Source organism: Oryx dammah, unplaced genomic scaffold (genome assembly GCF_014754425.2).
Source record: "Oryx dammah isolate SB20612 unplaced genomic scaffold, SCBI_Odam_1.1 HiC_scaffold_21, whole genome shotgun sequence".
NCBI lineage: Eukaryota > Metazoa > Chordata > Mammalia > Artiodactyla > Bovidae > Oryx > Oryx dammah.
Window position 1 is genome coordinate 15,194,520 of NW_024070205.1, and position 11,763 is coordinate 15,206,282.

An 11,763-nucleotide genomic window follows, 5' to 3' on the forward strand; every position below is an offset into this window, starting at 1 on the left:
CAGATATGTAGGAAACTTACCCAATTCAGTATAACCTCCCAAGTGGAACAATTAAAAAAAAAAAAAGGTTAGCAATAATCTAGTGCTAGCCGAATCAGTGTTTTGTGTTGTCTCCTGTATTGCTTTATTCTTCTTTGAGGTTCATTCAGTTGTTAACTATTTAAGCAGTATGGCATGAGTAGGGTGTATGTACTTAAGGATGTATAAATAGAACAGAATAGAAAGGATTCCTAATCTTCTTAAATCCTCCTATGTGCCTGGTTTTGTTTTTTTTTTTTTTCTTCCTGAGCCCTTTTTTCAGTTAGATCTTTATATGCATTTTGGCATCAAACACAGGCAAATTATTATTCCATGTAACTCTTTAATGCCTTTGCTTTTTTCCCCCCTATTTTGTGCTACCATTGGAATTTCAGCAGCAATATTAAAAGGTAAAATGATTCCAAGCTACATTATTAATAGTAGTAAGTATCCTTAATAAGCCTTAAATTATATATATGTATATGCATGTGTATATACATGTATATACACACGTGTGTGCATATATATATTGTTTCAGTGGCTACCATGATAATACATCATTTAAAGTAATTAGATTATTTTCATGTCTAGTCAGCTGTCCCATAATGATGATTCTTTATTGATCCTGTCATAACAAATTCTGTAAATTAAATAATAGGTGAATTCACTAGTCCATATCCATGCAAGAGTTACTCTAATGAAGACATTGTTGTATAGCATGTGTTATTTTTGATCACTTTTTATTGGAATGCAGTATAAACTATTTAAAGTATAGACTTGTTTTTAAAACCCATATATCTGTAGGGAAACGTGTGAGGGTTAGGACTATGAGATTGTGGTAGAGCATGTGCTTCCTATACCAGAGATAGGATATGAAGAGAGATGTTATGCTATTAAAAAAAAAAAAAAAGTCTGAACAGCATAAGAGTATTCCCTTAAGGACCTTGCAGTAAAAAGGCTTTATTTAAATTATGTATTTTTTAAAGTTTTGATAGTCTGTCCATTTTTTTGACTGCGATTCTGTTATAGTGTGATATTTTGACAAGAAACCTTGAAAAATTCCCCTTTTCGTATAGCTTTTTGAAGAACTGTAGGGCGTTATTAACTGTAAGCAATGAGTTATAGTATAATTGTTAATATTTATCAGTGTAACAAAAGTCAGTGATAATAGTTTTATTAAATCAACTGCCTTATTTACTTAGGAAAATATTCCAGGTTAACCTCTGTAGCGGGCACCATTAACCCGTGCTGTTGCTGTCTGCATCAGTGTCTCTCTCTTGCTTTAGAATTAGCTCATGTGGTAGTTAGAAGTGTAGATTCCTGAGGCCTACTCCAGAATATTGAATCAGGCTCTCTGAAAGCAGAGGATTAGAATCTGAAACTTTAAACAAGCATTCCAGTTAACTGCACTCAGCTATACTTTGAGAAACATTGAACAAGGCCATGAAGGCACCATCCTTTAAAAAAAAAAAAACCCAGCTCTGTATCTGGCCTTATTGTGCCATCAAGGGTACTCAGACATGACTGAAGCAACTTAGCAGACAACACACACAAGGATACTAAGTAGGATTCTATAAGTCCACCAACTAATAGCAGCCATAAAATCTGAATGATTTAAAATGTCCTCCAGATTGTTTTCTCTAAAGATCTCATTCCACAGATACATATTTCCCTTAAAAATTCAGTTTTGATGGCGCCAGTCTTCCCACATATCAATACAGAAAACAGAGACTCCAGAACAAGCCCCTACTCCCACCTTCTAATTCTGATAAATCCCAACCATTGATAAGAGAAATATCTGCAACAGTCCTATATCCTAGCAAAAATGTCCAGATAATTATTATACATTCTTCTTCAGAATAAAGCATTAGTAATTTATTAAGTAGAAATGCTGCTTTCTCAGGTTAAACCAGTCACACTTTAAAAGTTAAGTTATCCACAGAAGTGTTAATATTATGTCTGTCATGTGTTCGGTTCCAGAATTTCTAGAATTTGTAAAGGTGCTGAATAATAATTCCCACCCTGTGCTCGCAAACAAAAGACACTGTTACCTTGAGATCCGAATTGAAACAATTTACAATTAAGATTCAGTTGTCTTTTCTCAGTAGTATTTCTCAAGAGGGGGGAAAAAAAGTCAGCATTTAAAAGTTTGAATACATTGTCATTTTGTAGTTTATAGTGTAGGCTTCCAGTGCGGACACACAGATTCAGAACTGCTTTTATATTTGTGTCTGTCTGGTGAAGAGGCAGGCAGAACAGGGGAAACAAAAGAAAGGGCCAGTGGTTTGAACTGCCTAAGATTTAACTGTGGCAGTGTTCCTTTTCCTAAGATTATCCTTCACTGGATGTGATTGGGGTGAATCTGTCCTTCAGTTGATCTGTAGAGCTTAGATCTCTATTGGAAAGGATTTGGTTCTGAGGAGGTGAATCTAGTGTGTAAACAGATGGCGTCTTTGCTTGGAAATAGGCAGCTGAAATGTTAGTAGAATTAACACGGAAGGACTCCAGCTTCTCTTCCTCAGTCACCACATGTTTTCTCTTGCACCTTTGCATTTGCACGCCTTCTCTCTTTGCACAAGTGCCTCGTCTATCCCGATTCCACTCCACAGCCTTTTCCTCTTTAAAAACGTTTCGTCATTCTAAATACCAAGTTTAGTGCTATCCTCTCTATGAATTTTTCTCTTATTCTCATAGATAAAATGTATGGACATCTTCAACAGTCTGTACTCATTTAGTTTTGGCTGTGCTGTGCCTTTGTTGCTGTGCGCAGGCATTCTCTAGTTACGACAAATAGGGTCTACGCTCTACTTGTGGTGTCACGGGCTTCTCATTGTCATGGCTTCTCTTGTTACAGAGCACGGGGTTTGGAGTGTAGACTCAGTGCTTGTGGCACACAGGCTTAGTTGCTAGATCTTCCTAGACCAGGGATTTAATCTGTGTCCCCTGCATTGGCAAGTAGATTCTTAACCACTGGGCCACCAGGGAAAGTCCCAACATCTTCTTAATATAGTTGTACTTTTGACATTTGTATTACATTGTACTTCTTTACCTGTGTCTCAGCTCTGTATTTCTTGTTGTCAGTAAATGCTGGTAGCATGGGTGAATGAATGGTTGTAGAACATCCAGTCTCGAAGTCTTTGCCAAGTTTCTTTGTCCTTTCATTATTAAAACTTTCTTTTCTTTCTCTCTCTCTTTTTTTTTGTATCTTGAGATTTTCTTCATTCTTTTTTGCTTCTGCAAGTCTGATTCACCATCCCTGAATTTAATGATGTAATCATTAGTACTGTGATACTCCGTACTGTGACAACAGGCCCCGTAGAATGAAGGTTTGTAGTGGTGTGGTAGATTCTTTCTTTTTGTACTTCTCCAGCTGTCGTTTTTATTTAGCTGATTGTTGCCACTTTGCTATGTATCACATATTCTCATATATTTGATCTGTTTTTGGGTGACTTGCTCTTCTTTTACACTAATCTATTTGCTTATTCCAGTGCCAATAATAAAATAGTTTGCTATTTTGAATACATTTTAATATCTCTTAATGCAGCTCGCATCTCACTAATTCTTTTCAGAATTTCTTGACTTCTCTGTGATGTATATTCTTCCATAGGATTTTAAAGATAATCCTATCCAGTCCAAAAAGTAAAGGAATAGAATTGGGATTCATTTTGGAATTGTATAACTGCATATGTTACATATAAACAGGAAAGTTTTGTTAAATATTGACTTTCCATCCAGGTACATACAGGTACTTACCTGTAAATTGAATCAGATCTTATTTTTTCATTGAGATTTTATAATATTAAGCAATAAGATTTCATAATAAATTTAATTCTGTGTCTTGTAGATTTTGTTTTTAATTATTAAAAGGTTACTTAGTTTATTTCTAACCAGTTATTGCTACTACAGAGGGGTTATTTGTACTTGCCTACTTATTTTTACCCTGTATCAAATTATTCTATCATCTTGCTAGTGTAGTTAAAAATTGAGTTACTTTAAGTGTAAAACAGAATCTCAAAATACAGACAACTTGATCTTTTTCTATATTTACGCTCTTTTTAATTGAAGTGCAGGTGATGTGTTGTGTAAATGTCTGTTGTACAGCAAAGTGATTCAGTTATGTTCCTTTCCATTATGGTTTATCACAGCATATTGAATATAGTTCCCTGTGTTAAACAGTAGGACCTTGTTGTTTATCCACCCTGTATATACACTAATTTGGATATGTTAATCCCAAACTCCCAATCCTTCCCTCCATCACCTTTCCTCGCCCTTGGCAACCATAAGTCTGCTCTCTGTGAGTCTGTTTCTGTTTTGTAGATATGTTGCTTTGTGTCGTATTTTAAATTCCACATATGAGTGATATCATATGGCACTTGTCTCGTTCAGACTTCACTTAGTGTGATAATCTCTAGGTCCATCCTTGCTGCTGCAAATGGCATTGTTTCATTCTTTTTTATGGCTGAGTCATATTCCATTGTATATGTGTACCATGTCTTCTTTATCCATTCCTCTGTCAGCAGACATCTAGGTTGCTTCCGTGTCCTGGATCTTGTGAACAGTGCTGCAGCTGGGTGCATGTATCTTTTTGAATTATGGTTTATCACAGAGTACTGAATATAGTTCCCTGTGTTATGCAGTAGGACCTTGTTGTTTATCCATCCTGTGTATACTGATTTGCATTTGTTAAGCCACTGAGGCAGCGACTGAGGTCGACTATCCTGGAGCCTGCATAGGTAGAGGCTGGTAGTGGAGAAAGGGGCTCCCTTTGTGTGCCACTTAACAATGGTGCTTGACTTCTGTGGTGGCCTGGGTGCTTCTGCAAACACCCCCAGTTGCGGCCATAGCACACTCCAGCCCCCTTCAGGCCTTGTCCACACAGCCAACAGCAGTCCTCTTCCTGTGGACTGCGCGCTCAACCCTGAGATTCAGGCCCTGCCCGTACCAGCGGACACATGTTTCAGGCCAGGGCGCGCAGGGTAGCAGTACTCCAGTCTGTGCAGATGTCTCTTCTGCCTGCCGTAAATGGGGGTTGTGCTCTCCTCTGAGCCTCCCTTTCTGTCCCTGCTGATCCGAGGGGGCTTCCCAGGATGCGGGAACCGCTCCTTTTTTTTAGCTCCCTCCCAGGGGTGCATGTCCCGCCCCTCCATCCTCTTTTTTTTTCCTTCCTCCTACCTGATAGAGATTTTTCTTTTCCTTTCAGGTGTTTGAGGTCTCCTGCTTGTGTCCAGTAGGTGTTCTGTGAGATTTGTTCTGTTTGTAGATCTATCTTTCCTGTTAGTTGTGGGAGGAGGGGAGCTCCCCGTCCTTCTACTCCACATCTCAATTGGAGCCTACCCCATTCTGTTTCCTTATCCTTAGCCAGGTTTCCGAAAGAATATTATGTATGTAACCCTAGAGTGATTCTTTGTCAAAAGCACAGTCTTTATTACTCTATAAAATAGCCTTACACCTTTTCATATTCTAAACTAGATTAATGCAGTCTAGAAATGAAGGTTCTTTTTGGTTTTGCTCGAACTTAGGGTAGCCTACCATAAATGAGCTCCAAGCTGCCAGACTGCTTTCTGTTCTTTAGTTTCCCTAAATGTCAAATTAAAATGTACCTTTTCCACAGCTGAGAGAACGTATGGGAACTCCTCCCCCTTGCCCACCTCCCCCCTGACACAGCCCCAGCACAAACTGTCTAAAGCTTCCCATGTCAGGTAATCCTGCCTGATCAGTGTATGCATACGTATCCTTCTGTTCCTCCCTGTGTGCCCTTATTTCCTTCCATTTTTCTGGTTTTATAATAAGTTCATCTTCTCTTTCTTCTTGGACTGATTCTGCTTATCTTTGAAATCTCAGTTCAAGTGTCACATTCTGAAAGTGAAAGTGAAGCCGCTCAGTCGTGTCCGACTCTTTGCGATCCCATGGACTGTAGCCACCAGGTTTCTCCATCCATGGGATTTTCCAGGCACGAGTACTGACTGGAGAGGGTTGCTGTTTCCTTCTCCAGGGGATCTTCCCAACCCAGGGATTGAACCCGGGTCTCCTGCATTGCAGGCAGACGCTTTACCCTCTGAGCCACCAGGGAAGCACATTCTGAAAGAAGTCCTCAAATCTCATTATTCTTTCCTAACACCATAGCATGTATCACAGAGTCTTCTATTTATTTGTGTTTATTTGTAAACGTTTTCCTCAGCTGGACTATAAGATTCAGAAGGGCAGGTTAAGTGTTTGTTTTCACCTAGTTTTATCCCTAGCACCTTGTACGGTGCCTGCCACACAGTAAGACCCTCAGGAGATCTTTACCAACTGACTGCAGAGTCTGAGAATTATGCATCCTGTGATTATAGATGCTGCTACCGCAACACTTTCTTGTAGGAACCCTAAATAAAATCCTCTAGTGGTTTTACTGTATATTCATTACCAGAGGTTTAGCCTGCTTTTCCACCTTGCAGTGGATTTTATGATTATAATTCATAGACTTCCAATAATGAAGTTTTGTAAATAGTCTGTTTTTGTATTTATGGAAATACTTAATCAATCACATTAATACCCCTGAATCATTTAATTTTGTATTATCTGCATTTTCATGGTTTACTGAGTGGTAATTTCACTTTTCAAAGAATATTAAAATTACAGCAGTGGCCAGCACTGTTTAAATTTTATTTGGTTTAATATGTTCTCATGTGTGGGCTTTCCTGAGTTTAGGTGTTTAATAAATTTGAGACATATAAATGTATATGCATTTTAATAGTATTTTTGTTTAGTGTATTTCTTGGCATTTATTGACACCCATTGACGGCAGTCTTTATTAGAGTCATCCTGCATTAACATGATTTTCTTTTAACTCTCAGTTTTTTCCTTTAGTACTAAAACCAGTATGGTTTTGAGAATATGATAGTACATGTTTTGAGGAGGAAAGTAGCATGAAGTTTGTTTCTTTCCTGCACAGATCCTGAGATGGAAAATGAAGAACAACCATCCTCCGAAAATGACTCTCAGAGTGCTGAGCAGATTGCATCAAGGTCTCAGGAGATTGATCTGGTTGATCAAGAGTCTCCTGAGGAAAGTTCTGTGAACTCTCATCCAGAATCTTTATCTCCAGTAGATACAGACAGTGCTGCAAGCGTTTCTTCTTCTGAACAGGATTCTAACCCCGTGGAAAACCTCGAGACTACAAGTCTTGATGGTGAATGTACAGATTTAGATAACCAACTTCAAGAACAGTCAGAAACTGAGGAGGATTCCAACCCTAATGTTAGCTGGGGTCAAAAGGCCCAGCCTATAGACTCCATATTAGCAGACTGGAATGAAGACATAGAAGCATTTGAAATGATGGATAAGGATGAGCTCTGACTCACAAAAGTCTACCTGGTGGTAGGTATTTCAAAAGAAAAGGTAAACTGTGGTTAATAGACGCCCTGATACTAAGCAGGCTCTCTTCATGGGAGGCTTTAAGTATGGTGATGAGCAACCACGTTCTGACTGGGAGAGTTAGTTATCATAGGAATCTGGAACATGCTGTGTTAGAACTGACCTTGTTTAAAACTGTCCCATCAAAAATGCAAACTCACACCCCCCAGGTGACAGGATTGTACCATCCTGCTGCACACCTTGGGCCACGAAAAGATTACTGGGCATTCCTTGGAACCAGATTTCTGCAGTCTCTGGATAGTAGCTAAGAAGCATATCCAGTTAACTATGAGGTGGGGAATGCAGATTTGTACAGCTTTCTAATTAAAGGAAGCTCTGTTTTCTTGGTTTGGGGGTTAGAGGTTCTTTGGGGGAAATGCATAGGAGTTTTGTGGGCATTCTGGTTATGCTGCCTTCACGGAAACACTCAAAGTGACCTAAGTGGTTGTGAAGCAAATGCATTCATGGTGAAAACAGTCTTTGCTCATCATTTTCACTTGCTTCATTGTGTAACATGATCAAGATGACTTATTTTTTTTCCCTCTTAATGGTGTCCTTTTCATTTAAACCAAAGCTGAAGCCAGTGTACTTTCTCAGTGAGTTCTTTGCATAAAGACTAATCATTGGGACCAGGTAAAAAGGTCATATAATGTGGAAATTGGTTACTTAATACTCTTGAAAAATGGAGCAAGGGAGAAACTATAATGTTGCAATATGAACTTGCCATTGGGCCTTCCATAAGGAAAGCTGTGACTACTCTGAAATGGAACTTAATGTTATATCTTTGTAGGGAAAATTATAAATCTTTTCCATTCATTTCTTTGGAGGTGATTACCTCTAGCCATCAGCCTTACTTCATCCCATGTGTAGTATGCATTTTGAGCCACAAGACCTGTGTCGCCAATAGCTGAATACATTTTGTTCCATTTTTCTGTCTTAGCCATGATGAAACTGTGGTAGCGATCTAAAAATTCTGGAGTAACTACTATTTTTTCCTCCTTTGAAACTATAGTTGTTAAAGTTGCACCTAAGGAATCTGTCACATTTTCTGTTGAATCATGGTTTTTAAGTTTTGTTTTGTAATGAGTAATTCCTTCCAATATGGACTTGAAAATTAGTGTATGGTAACCTGTGTAAAAAACACAGTAGCAACTAACATATAGCCATATAGCTTAATGGAACTTTTTCCCCTATATTTTATTTTATTTTATTTTTTTTTTTTTTTGGGGGTGTGTGTGTGTGTGTGTGTGTGTGTGTGGCAGTCTGGTGCTGGCCACATTTAAGTTTTTTAAAATTTTTTGTTGATATCTGTAGACAGCCCTGTAATTGAAATCATGGCTTTACTCTATTTATTTTTTTAAACTTACGTGAATCAGTTCTAAAGGAATATTTGAGATTTAATTTTCTTTTTCTTTACCGTGTCATTATATAATAACTTTTTTTTCTTAAAACACAGTTTTGGAGGTACTGATGGACTTAAACTGTATATGGAGCTGTTAAAAGAACAGCAGTGCTGTATTGTAGTTATGTATATTCATGTACAGTATGTCTTAGATCCCAGGTAAACATATCTTTTATAAGGGGATAAATAGCTGCTTTCAAAAATTCCAGCTAAAGTTAATTGGGTCAGTGAGTAATAAATCTAATAGAGAATTCACTTTGAGGGGGGGAGAAAAAGAGTAGTATACAAGACTTTTATTGGCCCTTAAACCTGACACCAAAATGGATATTTTTAGTCTCTCTGCATGTGAAATTTGGTGTAAGAAGATAGAACTATAATACATAGAGTATATGGAAGGATAGACATAGTGCTTTGTTCATTTTGATTGCAAAGCTGCCAAAATAGCTGAAGCATAATTACTTGACTTGCCTTGATTTATAGGACTGGGGCTTGGAGAAAAGGAGCAGATGTTCCTTTAAGACTTGGATTACAGAAGTCTTATAAACGTTGATTTGGTTTTCTTTTTGTAGCTCAAAGCCATTGTTTTTTATATCCAGCTTTTCTAATTTATCAAAACAACATAATTTTATTTCCAGCAGAGATCTTGTGGCATACACAGAAAAGCCAGCTTACTGCCACTTAACCTTTCTTTGGCCATTAGGGGGAGTTGTTGCCATTCATTGAGGTCTAGAAGCAACTTGGAGAAGGAAATGGCAACCCACTCCAGTATTCATGCCTGGAGAATCCCATGGACAGAGGAGCCTGGCAGGCTACAGTCCATGGGGTCACAAGAGTCAGACACAACTTAGTGACTAAACCACCAGCTTGTTTAGAAAAATGAATATTTAAAGAAAAAAAATTTAACTATAAAATTAACAAACTATAAAGATTAATAGCAGAAGGAATTATACTTGATTTTTCCCTAGCTAAGGAAAGAAGGTATAATATTCAGCTTCAAAACTCCAACATTGTCACTGACTCTCTATTCTTAACTGACATACTGCCACAAAGTTGTTTTTGAATTCATGAAAAGTTTCAACAGCATTAGGCATTTTTTTAAATGTTTTGTTTTTTAAGTACCTTTTATAGCATTTTATTTACTTCCTAAAGATTCAGGGAATCTGAATTTTAGATTCTGTGACCCTGAATTTTAGAAACATCTGGTCTACCTCAGTTAGATGTTGGCTGCATAGAGATAGAGCTGAAGTGATCACCACAGCCATAAAACTGATTGACTAAGAAGGATTTATACAATGTTTACAAACCTGGAATCAAGTATGGATTTTATCTGAAAGTTAAAAGTTAGATATTAGAGAAAGTATTTAATTCAGGTATTTTCAAGTTTTAAAACTTCACTTGTTTACCTACTAAAAATAGTTCTAGTTTTTTCTGCTTAGGAAAGTCCATTAAAATGATATACCCTAATTTGCAGTGCTTTTCTCATAAAGTTTTAGGTGTGAAAGAATTGTAATTTACTAGATATGTTTGGGATGGGATATTTTGTTGGTAGGTTTTCCCTTTTTAACTTTTAATAGGCTTCCAACAAGAATACAGTTGTTTCAGAACAAATTTTTTTAACATTATACTTTTCCCTTTCTCTTCACAGTGTTTAGAGAGTAAAATGAAAAACTGTGTACTCTGTGATTTTAACTTCTCTAATATACTCTTGAGATTTTTGCTTTAATTTAAATTACCATCACATGGCCCTTTCAGTAGTAAAACCAGCATTTGTTCCCTCACCAAACCCCATGCCAAATTCATCATAAAGAAAGCTCAGCATCTGTAATTCCAGTAGTGCTTATCAATTTAGAGGAGGGGGCATTTAGTAAATATCCCAACTGGTCGTTTTATGCACAAGGCTTCAGTCAGAACATAGAAAAAAAAAAAAACATTCTGTGAATGAAATATTGTATGTTCAGATTTTATAAAAGACATTTTTAAAAGCCCAATTTACAGCCGTATATTTTCTTATGATGTAATTTATGAAAAAGATGTCTGTACTAACAGGTGCTGTAACACTACTGTTGTTGGATTTTATTGTTTGGTGATAAATGTATACAATATTTCTAAGGGAAACTATGTACTGTGATGTAAAAGTCTGGGCAAAATGTATATAATCCTTGTATATAGTTGTGTATTTGATTATAATTACTGATTGTAAAGATTTAATAAAATATGTAAATATCCTGGTTTAGTTTTAATTTTCATTTTTAGCATACTTTGCATATTTTTATACTTTGATATCTCTAAATTTTTTTCACCACTGTTTTCCCTTTCATTTTCATTTACCCTAGAAGAGTAGGTTTGGGGGATGTCTTAGAATATAGACATGCAAACATACATTGAACAGTTCTACAACTCAACTAGTATCCTCAGGGTAGAGCTAGAGTTATTAATTTTACAATGTCAATATTGGTAGCATGTGTGTTTTGAGTTTTGTTGTGGTGGTTGTTTTGTCACTAAGTCATGTCTGACTCTTTGGGGACGCCGTGGACTGTAGTCCACCAGGCTCCGCTGTCTAAGGAATTTCCCAGGCATGAATATTGGAGTGGATTGCCACTTCCTTCTGTAGATCTTCCTGATTCAAGGGTTGAACTGGCATCGCCTGTGGTTGGCAGGAGGGTTTTTTAACAATGAGACACCAGGGAAGCCCATATGTTTTGAGTTTTCTAATATTTAATAAAATCAGTTATCTTTTTAATATTGTCATCAAAAGTAATACTGACCTCTCCTGTTAATTCCATTGAGACCATCTGTTTAACAGCCACTTTCAGATACTACTATGCTTTTCATCTTTACTGTTACAGGGTTTGTGAACACAAGATATGTTGAAAGATCTGATAATATCACTATTATCTGTTGATATTAATAATCACTTTCTTTAAAGATAAGCAAACTGAAAGTTGAAC

General features: G+C 37.1%; 1 protein-coding gene across 4 annotated transcripts in view; it reads left to right on the plus strand.

Moving 5' to 3' along the window:
* The window catches only part of EDEM3 (ER degradation enhancing alpha-mannosidase like protein 3), a 68,218-nt gene extending 57,174 nt beyond the window's left edge, over positions 1-11,044 (plus strand). For 2 of the 4 annotated variants that reach the window (XM_040263808.1, XM_040263809.1), the window contains exons 20-21: positions 414-461; positions 6,953-11,044. In XM_040263808.1, the coding sequence (XP_040119742.1) occupies positions 414-461; positions 6,953-7,356 (452 nt within the window). In that variant the 3' untranslated portion in view covers positions 7,357-11,044. The remainder of the gene's footprint in view (positions 1-413; positions 462-6,952) is intronic. The other 2 variants (XM_040263810.1, XM_040263811.1) reach the window with 2 other exon arrangements.
* Positions 11,045-11,763: the final 719 nt, after the last annotated feature.